Source organism: Fimicolochytrium jonesii (assembly GCF_025526975.1).
Source record: "Fimicolochytrium jonesii strain JEL569 chromosome Unknown EV422scaffold_5, whole genome shotgun sequence".
Taxonomy (NCBI): Eukaryota; Fungi; Chytridiomycota; class Chytridiomycetes; order Spizellomycetales; family Powellomycetaceae; genus Fimicolochytrium; species Fimicolochytrium jonesii.
In genome coordinates this window covers 427,618-445,263 of record NW_026515672.1, presented here as the reverse complement: position 1 = coordinate 445,263, position 17,646 = coordinate 427,618, and the positions used below count along the sequence as shown (strand labels likewise).

Here is a 17,646-nt window from a genome sequence, read left to right as displayed (position 1 = left end):
GCTGCCCACCGGTTCCCAAGATGCGATCGATTTGCCAGAGAATGTAGCGTTCGAAATTCTCTGCGGAGATCGGGAACACGGTGCCGTCCAAATTTACCCAATTGTGGGCCCGGGCGAGGCGCTCGTACGCGCGGACGTCTTTCGCGTACGAGGGGTTTCTTGAGGTCATTCCGCATCGCACTCTCCAGCGTGGAGAGCGCGAATACGTACCCCCGAGGGCGTGTGTTGGAGGTAGGAGGGGAAAAGGGGCGTGCGGACGGTCTTGTCGGGGAAACGGGCTTGAAACTCGGCGATCTTGTTACGCGTCAGCGAATCGCATCCATCCAGGTATGTGCGCGGGAGATGGACGAGACGTATGTCGAACTGCAGGGGCACGGCGGCGTGTGTGATATGTCGGATAGCTAGGGTAGAAACGACGTTGGTGCTGTGACCATTGACCCACGCGGCGACGTTGGTCTGGCTATCGGTTGCCCACAGAATCTTGGCGCGGGATAGCTGAGGCCCGAAAGTTTCAACGCCGATGCTGATGGCTACCAGCTCGAAGGCGGAGGCAGTATCCAGCTCCTTGTAGCAGTGTGCGCACCATGTACCGTGGATGTACTCGGTGTCTGTGCACACACCGAAGCCGCCGACACCGCTATCGCTGCCGAAGCCGAGGGTGGTCGAGGAGCGCCACTCTTGTTCGCTCAAGAGAGAGGTGCCTGACCACTGCGCGAATAAGTCTTGAAACCATGCCATGTCTTGTTGGAGCTCGCATGACAAGCGGGCGAATTTCAAGCGTTTGTCGTTGACGATAGCTGCATACTTCCAAGCGCGCGCGAGGAAGGTGCGCCCAAACGGGATGATGGAAGAGGCCCAGGTGAGGATGCCGAGAAGTCAAAGGAAAAGCTTGGATGGCACATGATCGGCACTGAGTGTGTGAGAAAGTAAATCCATGAGGGTGGTGCGTTTGCGTGTCGAGATGGAGATGGACATGGCGGGAATGTCCAGGAAGAAGCCAAGCAGTAAGACTTGCGGCCCCCAGAGGTCTTTACTCGGGTCGAAGGGAATGCCGAGGATTTGAAAGATCCGATGGACTTGTGCGCGTGTAGCGTCGATGCGAGATCGTGGGACGGCGCCGTAGAAGTTATCGACGAAGTGCCGTGCGTTCCCGACCCCGAAACGGTGCAAAATCCAACATACGACATCCCCGAAGCGGCAGCAGTGAAAACCTGACGCGCGGTTGCCGAACTGGGTAGCATGATCGATGAAGTAGCGCGCTGCGTACAAGATGATTTGGAGAACTTGATCTGAAGGTCGGCAGGGTTGCACGCGATAGGCTGCCGTCGTGTCCGTCATCCAAATGTGAACGTTATGTGGTCCGTGAGTCTTGACGAGGGTTATAATTTCTTCGATGAACGGACCGATTTGATCGAGGGTGCATTCGCCGAGATCCGCGCGGTGGATATGGTCATTGATGGACGTCCCACGAGGAAAGGAAGCATCATTCACAACGCGCCACTTGTTGGGGTCAGGTGGCTTTGGTACAATGGCGACTGGGACCGAGTTGGCGTACGGTAGGGCGCGCAGGACGCTGTGGGGTATATGTGTGCGACGACCGAGCGCAACCTCCTCTTCCATATTATCCTTGAAGGCCTGTGCGTGTATATCGGCAGTGGGGTGGTTCTTATGGAGTGTGTGATGCGCGCGCTCCTCGTTGAGACGGTACTGCAAGGGGAAGCCCGACTCGAAGCCGCGGCACAGCTGATCCAGTACCGGCTGGTTGGGGAAATCTCGACAGAGGCGGCGGAGGGCGTTGGTATTGATTGGTGTGGGAACTTTGTATAGATTTGCAGCAACGAGATAGTGGACGGTGGTCAGTTCGGCGGGTGAAAGGCTGGCTTCAGGTAAGGGAGGTGCGGCAAGAATAGCCTCCCGAGTAGGACGTGTGGGGGGGTTATCATAAATAGGGCGGAGGTTTCGAGGAACAATGTTGAAGGCGGAGTCCGTTTTGATCGTATTGTAGGACATCTCCGACGGTCGATCCTCAGAGAAGCTGAAAGGTGCCGCCGCCGTCGTGCGCTCAGTTGATTTATGCTCGGGCGGGGAGGTCTTGAGTGGGCGGTTCTTGACGTTCCGAGGTTCTTTTGGGGCAGCGGGCAGCGCCGTGCGTTGTCGTTTGACAGATGCGGCAGTGGTGCGTGTATTTGCAAGCGTTGCCGTACGTACACCTTCCTTGGTTGAATTGGATGCAGTATTGTGGTCCTGATCGTGGGGTATAAGCGCTGGTTGTCCTTGATCGCCCCTGGTTAAAAGGAACATGGCGAGCAGAGGCGCGCAAGGCCAACGGAGTGAGGAAGTGTCTCTGGTAGACGTGGGGCGCTTCCTGATGGAGAGGGATGTGGGCATTGTCTTCCCAGTGCCGTCGGCGCATGCGATTGTAGTCATAAACAATTTGCCAGTTAGAATGGTCCGCGGTGTTGGCGAGATCGATGATGTGTTCTTCGTAAGCGTCGAGCAAATGGCGAAGGGTGACGTACAACATAACGTATATCTTGCGTATATGTTTCCAACAGATGATCCAGTCCCCCAAGGTACCGATGGGCCGTTTGGCTTGTTTTTCATAAAGGCGCAAGGACTGGGAGGGACCGCCGACGAGGAAGATTTCGCCAGATCGATTGAATGCGTAGCGGAGATCGGGATGCACTTTCTCCAATTCCACGAAGCGCAGCGAAATGATGGCGTTGAGTTCGGAGTCAGGGAGGACCGGAGCCCCCTTGAGTAGGAGCATCTGACGAATTTTGGTAAGAGCTTTGATGTTCGTATTGCGTCGATCGAGTGCGAGTTGTACATCTGGGTCAACCGACGAGAGGGCATCTTGGACGGGACCCGTGCCGACTTGACGCACGCCGTATGCTTCTGCGAGTGCGCGGTCGCGGTCCGACTGAGGGGCGAAGTCGATCGCGAATGGCGAGTCTTCAGCGGCTTGGGGAATATCGGAGGATAGAACGTTGCCAAGGCTTTGTAAGAAGCGCATGGCAGCGTTTTCGGTGTCCACATCTTCCTTGCGACGCTTCGGCTTGGGAGGAGCCTCATCCGCACCGCCCTCACGATCGTCATCGGAGTCTTCACGGGTGCGTATATGTTATGGACGACGCGTCCATACCATGCGCTTACCTCATGACAGCATCCCAACAGTCAGTCAATGTCAATTCCCTGTCAAAACCTGACATCTGCCAAACCTCGCAGCCGCACGCAGCCGCGCTACCCCACACCTGCCACTGCCTTCATTTCTCCACGCAGCCGCACGTAGCCACATCTCCCAACACTCGGCGCTTACAAACGCTTCTCCATACTTCCCCACGTACCCGCCCACAGCCTCAGCGTAGCCACCCCATCCCCAGTCTTCTGTTTCTATGCTTCCCCCACCCTTGGCGCTTCTCTTGGCTTCCCTCTCATTCCGTACCCTTCTGCTTCCCCACGCTTCCCCAGCCTTCCCAGAAAAACATAAATAGCCGCCTCCCCTGAGCTCCCCACTTCCTGATCCCCCAGCAGATCAACACCAGTTCTTCCTAGTCTTGTTCTAGTTCTCGTTTCGGTCTGAATACCATTACCTGTCAACAACCTGCACCACAAGTCGCCTCTATTTCCATCGGCTCCGCCCATTCATAACAGTTTGATCTGCTCAACAACCCCCAGCCGCTGTGCCTCCACGCCAAATCACCATGTCCGACGCCCTTCCCCTCACGGCCGAAGCCTGGCAAGCCATGTGCAATGCGATTGACGAACTTCGAGCGCAGAATACCACCCTACAAGCCGAACTAGCGCAAACCCAGACCACTGCCCCTGCCACTCACGCCCCCGAACCCAAAATCAGTCTCCCAGACAAATTTGATGGCACCCGAAGCAAGTTCCGTGGGTTCCTCAACCAGATCCGGCTCATGTTCGCCCTCCAACCCAGGCGCTACCCCAACGATCAGACCAAGATACGAACTATTGGCACCTACCTCACTGGCACCGCGCAGGCTTGGCTGGCGCCCCTTATCGAACAAGACCATCATTCCCTTACGAACCTGGATGATTTCATCCAGCAAATGCAAGCAGTCTTTGGAGACAGCGACAGGATCCGCACGTCCGAAAACAAGCTCCAGAACCTTCGACAAACCCGTGCAGCAACAGAGTATGTAGCTGAATTCCGACAGCTGCAATGCGATGTGTCGTGGAATGACCAGGCATTGATTGCCACCTTCCGTCGCGGCCTCAAAGAAGATGTCAAGGACTTAATGCTCACGATGCCCCCTACCGCCTCAATCGACACCGTGATGGAACAGGCCATCCAATGTGACAACCGATTGTTTGAGCGCCGTCTAGAGCGAAGCAGGAACCGACAGCCATATGTGCCAGTTACCACTAGCCCCACCCTCATGAGCCCCGACAACCGCCCAAACGACCCTATGGTCATTGACGCTGCTCGTCCGCGAGGACCCCTCACACCGCTAGAGCGCCAACACCGCATCACAAACAAACTTTGCCTCTATTGTGGTAAACCTGGCCACATAGCCAAACTCTGCCCAAACAAGATACACACGGCGAATGTCGCGGTTAAGGAACCTGCACCCACCCAGGATTTTGCCCAAGTCCAGCTGCAGTAAAGGCCGAGCAGCTGGGCAACACCTGTCCTGGGCCTTCTCACCACGCAAGTACTGCCAAGGGAGAAGCCACAAAACCTTGCTCCGATCCTGGCATCTCCAGCAACACCCTTCTCCTGACCACCAACAATGTCAATCTCCGATCTGAGATACCCTCACCCATGCGGATTTTGGGCCCATCCTCACCATTCGAGTACCCTGTTACCCTGCAGATATCGGCCCAGCGAGCTCCAGTTCAGCTTTCAGCACTACTTGACACCGGTGCAATGTCGTGCTTCATCGACGAAAGTTATGCCCGCAAGCACCGCATCCCACTTGTCAAGAAGGAGGACCCCATTGCGCTTGAACTGGTTGACGGACGTCCCAGCCATGCGGGCTCCATTACCCATCACACCCAACCTTTGGGCATGTGGGTCAACGACCATTTTGAGGAGGTGGTATTCCATGTGACATGTTCCCCGCATGCGCCAATCATCCTGGGGCTTCCCTGGTTTGAGCTCCATGATGTGGAGCTACACTGGAAGACTCGCACTCTTTGCGTCCTCTGCCATTGCGGTTTTGGACAATACGCCTCCTGGGATGCCCTGCCAACAGAACCTAGCCCGAAGCCTTCAAGAACCCCTGAACCTCTGATCCGTATCCATCAAGACGAGATTTCAGTCTCCCTAGCCCAGACACCCAACACACTGGACCCAGCACCCACACCGATCCACGTATCGTTTATCAGCGCCCCAGATTTCCGTGTGGCGGCAAGGCATGACCAGGCATTCATTGCCTACGCCAATTCGACCAAGTCAGATTCCCAAGCCCTGGCGACCACTCCTCCAAAAGATCCGAAGGCCATCATTCCTGAAGAATACCAAGATTTTGCGGACGTCTTCGCCAAGAAGAACGCGGATACCCTCCCAGAGCACCGACCCTACGACTGTCCCATCGACTTAGAAGAGGGCAAACAGCCACCGTTCGGCCCGATCTATAGTCTCAGCGAGCCTGAAATGCGGGCACTCTGTGACTACCTTGAAGAGAACCTAGCTAAGGGGTTCATCAAGCACTCCAAGTCTCCCGCCGGTGCCCCAGTCCTCTTTGTCAAGAAAAAGGATGGTTCCCTCCGTCTGTGCGTCGACTATCGTGGACTCAACAATATCACCATCAAGAATCGCTATCCCTTGCCCTTGATTAACAGCATCATGGATCGTCTTCGAGGGGCACGCCGGCTCACCAAGATTGACCTCCGGGGAGCCTACAACCTTCTTCGGATCCGGCCAGGGGATGAATGGAAGACAGCGTTCCGATGTCGCTACGGCCTATTCGAGTATAATGTCATGCCGTTTGGGCTCACCAATGCCCCTGGAGTATTCCAACACCTCATGAACGACATATTCCGTGACATTCTTGACGTTTTTGTTGTGGTCTACCTTGACGACATTCTGATCTTCTCAAAAAACCCAGAAGACCACCCCAACCACGTCCGAGAGGTGCTCTCACGACTCCGCCAGCACGGGCTGTATGCGAAACCGGAAAAATGCAAATTCAACCGTGACTCTGTTGAGTTCCTGGGGTTTATCATCTCCCAGCAAGGCATTTCCATGGACCCAAAGAAGACGGCTGCCATTACTGAATGGGAACCCCCGACGAATGTCAAAGGCATCCAGCGCTTCCTTGGTTTTGCCAACTTCTACCGGCGATTCATCAAAGGGTACTCTGCGATCGTTGCACCCCTGACCACGCTCACTCGCAAAGACTTGCCATTCAAATGGACCCACGCTGCACACCTAGCTTTTGAAACCCTCAAGAAAGCCTTCACCTCCGCACCTATCCTGACTCACCCCGACCCTGACAAGTCCTTCATTGTCGAATCCGATGCCTCCGACTTTGCCCTTGGCGCCGTCCTCCTTCAACCTGATGACACAGATCAACTCCACCCCGTGGCCTTTCACTCCCGCAAATTTACTCCTGAGGAAATCAACTATGAGATCTACGACAAGGAACTCCTGGCTATCCAAGACTCATTTGCTCAATGGCGACACCACCTCATTGGTGCCCGCCACAAGGTCATCGTTTACTGTGACCACAAGAACCTCCAGTACTTCATGACTACCCGGACCCTCAACCGCCGCCAATCCCGCTGGTCAATCTTCTTTGCTGATTTCGACTTTGTCATCACATACCGCCCTGGTACCCAGCAACACCAAGCTGACGCCCTCTCTCGTCGCTCTGAATACGAGCTAAGGGAGGGGGAAGAAGCATTCCGCTCCCAGGAAACCACGATCCTCACCCCTGACCATCTCCGCCTGGCCGCCACTTATCTGACCCCACTGGACTCCTCGCTCCTTGACCAAATCAAAGCTGCCCTGGCATCCGATGTGTTTGCGCAAACCATCCGGCGACAGCTTAGGGCCCCCATTGCCCAGCAATCTCAAGAAGACCAAGAACGGATAAAGCGATTCTCCGAGGAAAATGGGGTTCTGCTGTACGACAACCTTGTCTACGTCCCCACCAACAAGCTCCGTGCTGAGATCTGCCGGGACATGCATGACACGCGTTTGGCAGGACACTACGGCATGTCAAAGACCCTGGAGCTCATCTACTCGCACTACTGGTGGCCTAGCCAGTGGCGTTTTGTCAAGTCCTACATCAGGTCCTGTGACGTATGTGCTCAAGCCAAGACCAGCAGACACAAGCCCTACGGACTCCTCCAACCCCTGCAGGTCCCTGACCGCCCCTGGGGGTCAATTTCTATGGACTTCATCACGGATCTACCCGCCAGTGATGGGGTTGATTCTGTGCTCGTTGTCATCTGCCGGTTCACCAAGATGGCGCACTTTGTACCGTGCAGGAAAACTGCCACCGCTGAGTCAACTGCAGATCTGATCTGGCACCATGTCATCCGGCTCCATGGACTCCCCGACGATATTGTATCTGACCGTGGCCCACAGTTCAACTCCCACTTCTGGAAACGTCTCTTCGCTCTCCTGGGAACCAAGGTCAACCTCTCATCGGCGTTCCATCCCCAGAGCGATGGACAAACCGAGCGGACCAATCAGATTCTTGAGCAATACCTTCGCTGCTTTTGCAACTATCAACAAGATAACTGGAAGGAACTCTTGTTTTCTGCTGAGTTCTCTTACAACAACACCATCCACTCCGCCACCCAGACAACCCCCTTCTACGCCAACTATGGGTTCCATCCTCGATTCAGTCTGGCTTCCGCCACCACAACCGAATCCCTTAATCCTGCAGCCGAAGCTCGTGCCAACCATCTCAAGGAAATCCATGAACAGCTCGCCACTGAGCTCAAGGAGGCCCAAGGACGCATGAAGCGCTTTGCCGATGCTAAGAGGGCACCTGGCCCAGACATGAAACCCGGGGACAGTGTCTGGCTCTTACAGCGGAATCTCAAGACTCTCCGACCTTCCCAGAAACTTGATCACCGTAAGATTGGCCCCTTCACAATCACGGAGAAGATCAACTCGGTCACATATCGCCTCAAGCTTCCCCCATCCTACAAAATTCACAACGTCTTCCATGTCTCCCTTCTTGAACCACGTTTCACCATTCCGGAGCGAACTGAGCCAGAACCCACCCCACCAGAGGAAGTCGAAGGACAGGAGGAATGGATTGTGGAAGACATTCTTGACTCCCGTATTCGACGCACGCACCTTCAGTACCTCATCAAGTGGCAGGGTTGGCCAAGCTCGGAGAACACATGGGAGCCAGTGGAACACCTTGCCCGCCGTCAAGAGCTTGTTGCCCAGTTCCACCAAAAGTACCCCGACAAACCCCGACCAAAGCCTGCCAACATCAAAACAACATCCGGACGCCGTGGCTAAAGGAGGGGGTGATGTTATGGACGACGCGTCCATACCATGCGCTTACCTCATGACAGCATCCCAACAGTCAGTCAATGTCAATTCCCTGTCAAAACCTGACATCTGCCAAACCTCGCAGCCGCACGCAGCCGCGCTACCCCACACCTGCCACTGCCTTCATTTCTCCACGCAGCCGCACGTAGCCACACCTCCCAACACTCGGCGCTTACAAACGCTTCTCCATACTTCCCCACGTACCCGCCCACAGCCTCAGCGTAGCCACCCCATCCCCAGTCTTCTGTTTCTATGCTTCCCCCACCCTTGGCGCTTCTCTTGGCTTCCCTCTCATTCCGTACCCTTCTGCTTCCCCACGCTTCCCCAGCCTTCCCAGAAAAACATAAATAGCCGCCTCCCCTGAGCTCCCCACTTCCTGATCCCCCAGCAGATCAACACCAGTTCTTCCTAGTCTTGTTCTAGTTCTCGTTTCGGTCTGAATACCATTACCTGTCAACAACCTGCACCACAAGTCGCCTCTATTTCCATCGGCTCCGCCCATTCATAACAGTATAAGCCCTTGATCGCGAAGTCGCTGGAAGAAAGCTCGTTCGATTCGTTCAATTTTCTCACGCTCAATGTGCTCCGCTTCCGAGTCGTCGCCACCTGGTTGGTTGTGTAGTTGACGTAGTTCTTCAGCGTCCAGCAAATCTTGGGCGAGTTGATCAGCGGAAGCAGGTTTGAAAATGGTGGAAGCAGGTTGTTCAGCGGGAAGCGCCTCCGACCCGGAATCGGCTGGGGTCGTTCTAGCAGTTCCTCTGGTGCCCTGATTGCCTTTCCCGGCCGGCCGTTTCGCTCCGAGGGAGGTAGCAGCCTGAATCTGAGAGCTGGCCGTAGGCCGACCGCGTTGAGTAGGATCAACGTCTTGTTCATGATCGTCGTCTTGCCTGGGGTCCATTGATTCATATACTAGCTCTTGTCTTCTGGACTTGCGTAAGTTGGCGATTCGTCGGACAGTTGGACGCAGACCGGCTAACGGCGGTGAAGACGGTAGAGAAGGGTATATCTTGATGCCTTCCGTATATAACTCCTCCACTTTTTAAACAGGTCTACGATTTGCGGATCAGTGCGTGGGAAAGGAATGGGTTGCAGAAAAGGGAAAGAAAAGGTGAAGGAGGTAAAGCTCAGTACGTTTGTCATCCACACCCCACCGCAGTCACGTGTCCTTGGTCGATTTATTCGCGGTGCGAACTACAATCGGCTGCACACCTGTTCTCAAGTCGTTCCCGTGATGCGAGACGGGCAGCACTGATGTAAACGACATGAGAGGGTCTGCATTTAGGCCAGCAGCTTCCCGCAGTATGTAGGATTTCAACATGTCTCAGGAGGAACTTTCGACAAAGAACCAATTAGGACTAATGACTATTGTTTGGGCCACGTACTCCGGCAATCCGCTCCTTACGTCCAGAATTCACAGTTTTTTCCCTGGGCACGCCGCAAGATCCGGCGACCAGGATGCAATGTCGGAGAGGGGACTACGGACACTAAGTGACAGGTTTGACATAGTTGCGGGACACCAGCCAGACGCTACCCAACATCTGGTGTCCCGCAACCACCTCGGGTCGCCTGAATTGCTGCCCCTGACCCACCTCTCGCACATTGATCTCTTTCGGGTTTTTCAAATGCGCTCGAACCGCGAGGTTCATTTGTTGACCGGGGGTGAGTGACACAAATCGTGATATGCGAGTTGAGAAAAGTGTTAGTGTTCGATCCCGCGCGTACAGTAAAGCTCTCATCCAGCCCCACGCAGGCACGACATGATTGCGAGACCTTCATCCAAGCGAACAAGGAAGGCGCTTGTTGTGGTGTGAGGGAAGGTAGAGGTAAGGGAAGTTATTGCTCGGATGGGCAGCCGAATAAGCCGGTGTGCTGAGCGAGGACGGCTTGCTTTCGGCCTTCAAACCAGTCGTCCAATGAATCGTACCGATACATGCTGTCCACCGGCCAAGGTTTCCAAGAACGCAAGCCGTTTCGTACAGTGGACGACGGATAAAACTTTGCGGGTGATGCAGGAGTGTTGTCCTTCCGCTTCCCTTCAGAGCCCCAGAATCTAAGCCACGTGCCGTCTTCACAGTGCACTAGCGGCGTCGAACCCGCGATGGAACTGCAGGCGCCAGGAGAACGGTGCTTCCGAGTCGTGGACGACATGGCTGAATACAAGAGTGACCTGTGCACTTGATTGAGGAGTAAGCTAAGGAACGCTCGTTGTCGGTTTCCCGCTAATGACTGGGGATGTCACTACTGCTGGCGGCTGGACATGGGCGGAGCTGCAGAGGGTACGGTCGTTGGGCGAGGTTGGAGTAAACTGCGTCCGATGGAGCCAGCGATGTAACCGGAGTCGGTCTGGACTCCTGGAGCTGTTGCTGAGCTGTTGTTTATGTGGAATGCGGTTGTTAGGAAACAGGGTAAGAAATCGCTGGTTGAACGCGACGGAAAACTCGCCCAACTTCCCGAATGTTCACCAGAGCATCCTACGAGCAGGACCGACGACAGCAGCGTTGGTTACAGTACGTTGAGACGCTAGTAGGTGGAAGCGCAGGGTCACTTTATATTACCAAAGGCTTGTGTCGTGACGCCCCTCGATTATGCTGCCGAGCACGGCTTGCAGAGCTGCGAGGCTCGAACGTTGCGTGAGGTCGTTGTCTCGGAAAGTCGCATTCCGCACGACAGTGTGCGCCGCCAGCACACCCCTGTACTTGGCTCCCAGACTAGCTGCCCTCAAGCTCGCCGGTCCCGCAGCGACCTACGCAACAAAAGTGTCTCGCACGTCGAGTCAATTCACATTTTCCACCAAGTATCCTCGTCAGAAGCCCAGCAGTAAAAAAGGCAACTCAACCCGAACCAGCAAACGGGTCGGTGCGAACCAGCCGGACTCGAAAATGCGGAAACGGCTGCCCAAACTTGCTCTGCCGCCGCGGCTGCGGTTGGCGCAATTCAATCGCCCACAGGGTCAGGAAGGAAGCGAAAAGGATGCTGGAGTCGCGGGTGGAAAAGGGAGGCAGGCGTCGGGAAGGAGTGGGCCACAGCGGAAGCGGAGGGAAGGTGACCCGGAAGCACAGTCTCGCCCATCCGGCAGACTCGTACGACAACGCTTGACCAGCGCTGAAGCGCTCGCAAATAGAGAAGCGATGGAGCAGAAACGTGCCCGCCACGCTGCCAAGTTTGAGCTGAGCACAGAGTCGGAGTTGGATCAATCGGAAAGGCGTTCGATGGCGCATATGAAAAGACTGCTGAATTTCGATTCCCTGGGATTACGAGCGGATGTGGCGGAAACGGCAACGTCGAAGCTAGGTTACAAGCGGCCGACCACCGTACAGGCGCTGTGCATACCAGAAATATTGAATAATGACCAGGATGGACCAATCTTATGCGCGGCAGAGACGGGTGGAGGCAAGACTGGAGCATATCTGCTGCCCATCATTCACACCTTGAAACAGCAAGAGGAGGATGCGGTCCGTGCGGTTGCCGAGTCAGAATCGGCGCTGGACATTGTGGAGGCTATGACGACCGATGGCCAGGCTTTCAGCGCAACAGCGGGGCTATCACAAATTCGCAAACTCCGCAGACCCAGGGCGGTCATTGTTGTGCCATCTCGGGAGTTGGTGATGCAAGTTACCGAGACTGCGAAAACCATGTGTCACTCAGTTCGACTCCGTGTAGTCGGTGCTCACGCCGGGATCACCAAGTCCGACATGGAGGCCAAGATCGTTAACGCGCCGGTCGATCTGTTGGTCGCCACGCCGGGGTCGTTGAACTTCTTGCTCACAAAAGAAGGGTTTGCCTTTTCGCAAACCCGACTCCTTGTGATTGACGAAGCCGACACGATGACCGACGAAGATTTCGGACCGGACCTGGAACGCATCCTTCGATTATCCGAGGAACAGCGCACCAAGCAACACCAGCGCTGTCAAACCGTCTTTGTCTCCGCCACCGTGCCCGTCTCCTTAATCCGCACTCTCGAACGCCATTTCCCAACCTACCGCCGCATCGCCACCCCCTCAGTGCACCGCACCGTCCCAGGCCTAACCCAACGTTTCGTCCGCATCGAGAACGGCACAGTGAAGCAGACCATGTTGCTCGACATCCTCAAACGCGCGGTCCTGATGGACGACCGCATCATCATTTTTTGCAACACGCGCAAGAGCTGCGAGGCCGTGACGAATTTGCTGCGGAGCAAGGAGTATGACGTGCAGGACATCTCGTCGAATGTGCATGTCAGTTTCAGGGCCAAGGCGTTGAAGCGGTTCGCGGCGGCCGTCGACCCGCTCGCGAGTCTCAAGGAGGTGGAGAATGTTGAGCGGCAGACGATCAACCGCGTGCCTATCATCCTCGTCGCGACGGATATTGCGTCCCGTGGACTGGACACGGTGAATGTTGGGCATGTGATCTTGTATGATTTCCCGCAGACTGCGATTGATTACTTGCATCGGGTGGGAAGGACTGCGAGGAATGGGCGGTCGGGGAGGGCTACGAGTATTGTGGCCAAGAAGGATATGGCGTTGGCGGATAGCATTGAGAGTAGTATCAGGGGTCGAATGAGCTTGGCGTAGTTCGGTTGTCGCGCGTAGGTCTTAGAGTCAAGCAGCATTGTAAATAGCATGCCATCACTTATATAATTCATGATTCCCCTCAAAAATGGGTACCCAACACAATACTAGATGCAAATCCATTGGAAAGAGGGGAAATCACTGATTGTGATTTGCAGGCAGAATGCTTTTATGCAGTGTGGTTGAGTGTACGCCGTGTACTAGGATCACGCCACTAGTCTATGCTAGAGTACCCTTTGTGCTCGGCACATCATCTATCGATCCTAGCGGTGATAGAGCCTCCCTAAGTGCGACTGCTAATGCTTTGAATGCCGACTCCGCTCTAACAAGGGGTAATATATTAGCTTCAATGCGCAGCAGGCAACATAGTTCTCAGGCCGAACTCAGTAACCCACCTGTGATGGTCATTGAAACCTCGCAACACATCCACATGAACCGTCAATCCCGCCGCCTGCGCAAAACTCTGTATGACGTGCGGGATCATCTCACAGCTCAAATCCCCAATCTTCTCCCTCTTCAGGCCCAGCTCCACAACCGCAAACGGGCGTCCCGAGACATCCACTACAGCCCTCGATAGCGCCTCGTCTAGGGGAGCATACGCGGATCCGTAGCGTTTGATACCAGCGGGTGGGCCTAACGCGTCTTTGAAGGCGGTGCCGAGCGCTAGGCCGCAGTCTTCGGCGGTGTGGTGGTCGTCGATGTGGAGGTCGCCTTTGCAGGTTATTTCGAGTGACCAACGGGCGTGCTTTGCAAGGGCGTGGAACATCTATGACGAGCAAGCGTCAGTGGACAGGACTACTTTCGAGAGCCTGTGTGGATTCAGGACCGGCGAAAGCGAGGCTTGTCCCATCGCCAGGGACCTCTCCCCTCAACATCGAAACACTGTTCTCGGCCGCCTCATGCTGTTGTAATGGTGATATGAACTTGGCTGCCTTTTTTACGCAATCACGTTTCGCATTGCCCCGCCAACCGGTTCGCGCCCTAGCCTTCGTCGTCAAAGTCGGCCACATCCAGCAAGCACCACAGCGGCTGTCACACCCATCCACGCTATCCACCGGCCCCTCCTTCTGCACTTCTCCGCCGCCGACACTCACGTGGTCCAAGAACCCGATTCCTGTGTTGATTCGTATGGTTTGCGGACCGAACTGGTAGAGAGCGAGCGACACGTCGACATCAGTTTCGTTCGTCTTCCGAGTGACGTATGCTGTTCTGGCGGATTCCATTTTTGCGGTAGACGCTGAGTCCATTTTCGCAGTGGAGTCTGAATTGAGGTGATAGTGTTCGTTGGAAATGCAGCCCGGAAAAAGCAAGCCTACACAGGTTGGGCATTGCGCATGTCTGTCTCGCAGTGACACACGCGCGAGGAGATCTAATCCGCTCACGTGACTGTGTGCGTGGTTTATACATGTTCTTCAATGATCAGTTGCGGACTCCGGTTGGCGGAGAGAGCGAGATCCGCCGTTTAAGCGCGCTGCTCATCAAATTACGGGGCGGAAAGCCACACTGTCATTCTGGTGGTGGGACGCCCGTGGGAACGCATCAACCCTGTCAGCTGCAACCCCATCGCTGTCCTTTCTGCAAACAGAGCGAGCGGCTTGCGAAGAAGACCCTACGACCAGAGAGGAGAAGAGCCTATTCGCTGCTTGCGACCAACTCCCAGGGTCCTCGAGCTCAACCGACGAACGCAACGAACCTCTAGGCGTCATTGCAGGTGGGTGTACCCCGTGATCTTCACTGCAAACCTACGGCCATCGTGCTTTGTTCATATCAGTGGAAGAGTCGGCTGACCTGATACCCCGTCATCGTCTTCTCTTGGCAGAGCAGGGTTGGAACCATGGCGCAGACGAACCCAGATGGGTTGGCCTCTACGGCCAAAGAGTCGCCTTCTACCAACAAGCCGACGGTGGACCACACCACCCACTCGGAGCACGATCGGCCACTGCTCAAGGGCCCACACAACTTTGTTTACCGCATAGTCAACGCATGGGTCTGCTTTGCAATGGAGGCTTTTTACAGAGAGACGAGTGTCCAAGGGGTGGAAAACTTGCCCCAGGACAGGGGTTGCATCATGTAAGTCGCAGCGAGGATGCGAGCGGAGCGCTCGAGCGACACGGAGGTTTAACTCGGCCGGAGTCGGAGCAAATCGAGGCCCAGGGATGCTTGAGGGTTCCGAGCAAAGCGAGGAGAATGGGAGTAATAGCGAGTCCAATTGAACCGAAGTCCCGAGGGAAGCGGGGACCGAGCGAAGCGAGGAATGCTTGAGGGTTCCGAGCGAAGTAAGGAGAATACAAGCGATATTGAGCTCAACTGGGCCGGAAGGCCCAGGATTGCGGATCATACACCAGCCAACCTCCTTGTCGCGAGCGGAGCGAGCATGGTATCGTTTCAACCAAACAACCATCCTACCATCCACGTTCCTGCCCACGTCTTCCAATGCTTATCGAACATCACTTTACAGGGCTGCGTAAGTGACTTGGTTGTAAACTTCGTACATTGACAACATGCTCACCTTGTGACTCTTACGGAATCAGTAATCACTGGAATATGGCCATTGGTGGGTTTGAGTGCAACGGGGTGGAGAAACTACCTACAGTGGCAGAAGTCTGACTAGTCACCGCATTTCACAGACATCGGTGCTTTGATGCAAACATGTCCTCGGAAAGTGCACTTCTGGACGAAATCAGAGCTGTTCCATGGCTTACCTGGCCTGACGGCGTTCATGACGGCGATGGGTTGCTTGCCGGTGAAGCGCAACTCGCGGTCTGGCAAGAACGAGTCGAATGATGATCTTTTTGAGAGTACGATCACCACCCTCCTCAGGTGCGTTGCAACATCTACAAGCTGACACTAGTGGATCTAATTCAACTCACATTTTTTCATCAACAGAGGTGGTGTTATCGCCATTTTCCCAGAAGGTACGCTTTTGACCGGGAGATAGGACTTCCTCTAAGGCATCCTTTGCACAAGCGAAAGTGCTGAAACGTGCTCCACAGGAACTAGTCATCACACTCCCAAGTTGTTCGACCTGAAGGATGGCGCTTCATGGGCGGCATTGCAGTATGCGAAGGCGGTTGGCAACCCTGCCAACTATGCGCCTATCGTTCCGGTTGGCATCACCTACGAACCGTTGAAATGGCGGTGGAGGAACCGCCTGCATGTTCGGTATGGATTCGCTCATGCGAAGCTCCTGGCTTGTGGCTTGTATATTGAAGAACTTCTCTCGACATCAGTTTCGGGAAGGCCATCGAGGTCACGGACTTTTTAAAAGAGTTTGAACTCGATCAGCGAGCGGCAGTAAAGAGATTGACCGCAAGACTGCAAGAGACGCTTTCTGCTCTCACTGTCAACGCGCCTACCTGGTATGTTTCGGCCCTGCTGGTGAAGCGACCTACGTAGATACCTTCGAAGCTGAAACAGGAAGCTCACATGAACTCTTACTTCGTTACAACAGGGAAGCCTTGGACTTTACTGCTCGTGTTCAAGCGTTGACGGTCGGCCACGATAGGGGATGGCAAGACCTTGCCGTCGGCAGCGCCGCATCGAGTTTAACCGCGGCCAACGATTCTGCTCTTGACAGTCTCAACCCACGCGTAACCGCCTACTTTTCGCGGTTGGCCAAGCTGGGATTGAAGGACATTGATGTGGAGAGTGGAAGTATCAGGAATCTGTCCTCGCTCGCTACCGATCTTTTGATGCAGTTCGTTTTCACGATCCTCGCCATGTTGTATGAGCTGCCATGTGAGTGTTCCGATAGTCTATTGGGGCTCCTTCTTGGCTTGGCGATCTCGAACGTTCATTGCTGATACCTATCCTCCTTGCACAGTCACACTCTTCCACCTCCCCGCCCTCCTCCTCCTAAGCTTCTTCAACGCTCGCGAAAAGTTCCCAGAATCCAAAGCCCAAATCCAAATCTTCGGCTGCTTTCTCGCTCTGCCCATCAATTACACCATCTGGTGGCTCCTCCTCACAATCTACATCCTCGGCGCCCCCATCGCTCCAGGCTCCTTAACACCCCCACCAACGGTCTTCCACAGCTCGCTACTGGCGTCATGGTACATCACGATCGCGGCGTTCATCTTTGGTCTTCCGTTTCCGAGAGCGGAGGATCTGAGACGGCATGCGTCGGAGAGCTTGAAGGGGACTTGGAGAGTGTTAAGGGCTACCATTGTGGAAGGACGGGAAACGTTGAGGGAGGTTGTGGTGGAAAGGGGACGCTTAAGGAGTGAGTTGATCAGCATTGTGGATAAGAAGAGGCATTGATAGGGGTAGTGGGCGCATGCGAGGGAGTAAGGGCTTTTCGCGCTTTTTCTCTGGTTCCGAGTTTTTCGTTTTTCATACTTTAGCGTGCACTGTTTACATCTAGGACAATATCAGACCATGCATTTTGCTGTTCTATTGCAGTACTGTTTTTCAGGACCTACATCGGCTGTTCTCTAGCTAGCGTTTGCCTGATGCATGATTGCAGGACGTGAGCGATCCGTCGTAAACAACTCGAACACGTAACGCGTACCCTGTCAATTCACCGTCATTCGTTCGCGCCTTTCGTCACCCCTTTCCTTAAACAACATCGAAACTTTTCGAGACGCTTTTCGCCCTACGTTTCTACTC

The 17,646-nt window shown here is 54.8% G+C and overlaps 4 protein-coding genes across 4 annotated transcripts; 2 read left to right on the top strand and 2 right to left on the bottom strand.

The window, feature by feature from the left end:
• Nucleotides 1–11,619: 11,619 nt before the first annotated feature.
• Nucleotides 11,620–13,041, top strand: EV422DRAFT_493943 (P-loop containing nucleoside triphosphate hydrolase protein; the record flags this gene model as incomplete). The annotated part of the gene is made up of 1 exon (XM_053067709.1): nucleotides 11,620–13,041. The coding sequence occupies one exon, from the start codon at nucleotides 11,620–11,622 to the stop codon at nucleotides 13,039–13,041; it is 1,422 nt and encodes a 473-aa protein (XP_052927545.1).
• Nucleotides 13,042–13,091: 50 nt separating this feature from the next.
• EV422DRAFT_521222 (putative HIS3-imidazoleglycerol-phosphate dehydratase) lies at nucleotides 13,092–14,335 on the bottom strand. The gene is made up of 3 exons (XM_053069740.1): nucleotides 14,133–14,335; nucleotides 13,434–13,804; nucleotides 13,092–13,360 (listed from the first exon to the last, which is right to left on the bottom strand). Exons 1-3 carry the CDS (start codon nucleotides 14,283–14,285, stop codon nucleotides 13,258–13,260), a joined length of 627 nt encoding a protein of 208 aa, XP_052927544.1. The 5' UTR covers nucleotides 14,286–14,335; the 3' UTR covers nucleotides 13,092–13,257.
• A 221-nt stretch (nucleotides 14,336–14,556) lies between these two features.
• On the bottom strand, nucleotides 14,557–15,636 carry EV422DRAFT_357605 (uncharacterized protein). Its single transcript, XM_053066611.1, has one exon. The coding sequence runs from the start codon at nucleotides 15,437–15,439 to the stop codon at nucleotides 14,801–14,803; it is 639 nt and encodes a 212-aa protein (XP_052927543.1). The 5' UTR covers nucleotides 15,440–15,636; the 3' UTR covers nucleotides 14,557–14,800.
• On the top strand, nucleotides 15,299–17,590 carry EV422DRAFT_357661 (uncharacterized protein). Its single transcript, XM_053066612.1, has 7 exons — nucleotides 15,299–15,592; nucleotides 15,666–15,858; nucleotides 15,925–15,953; nucleotides 16,032–16,200; nucleotides 16,269–16,397; nucleotides 16,490–16,776; nucleotides 16,862–17,590. The coding sequence occupies exons 1-7, from the start codon at nucleotides 15,583–15,585 to the stop codon at nucleotides 17,296–17,298; spliced, it is 1,254 nt and encodes a 417-aa protein (XP_052927542.1). The 5' UTR covers nucleotides 15,299–15,582; the 3' UTR covers nucleotides 17,299–17,590.
• The last annotated feature ends 56 nt before the right edge of the window (nucleotides 17,591–17,646 follow it).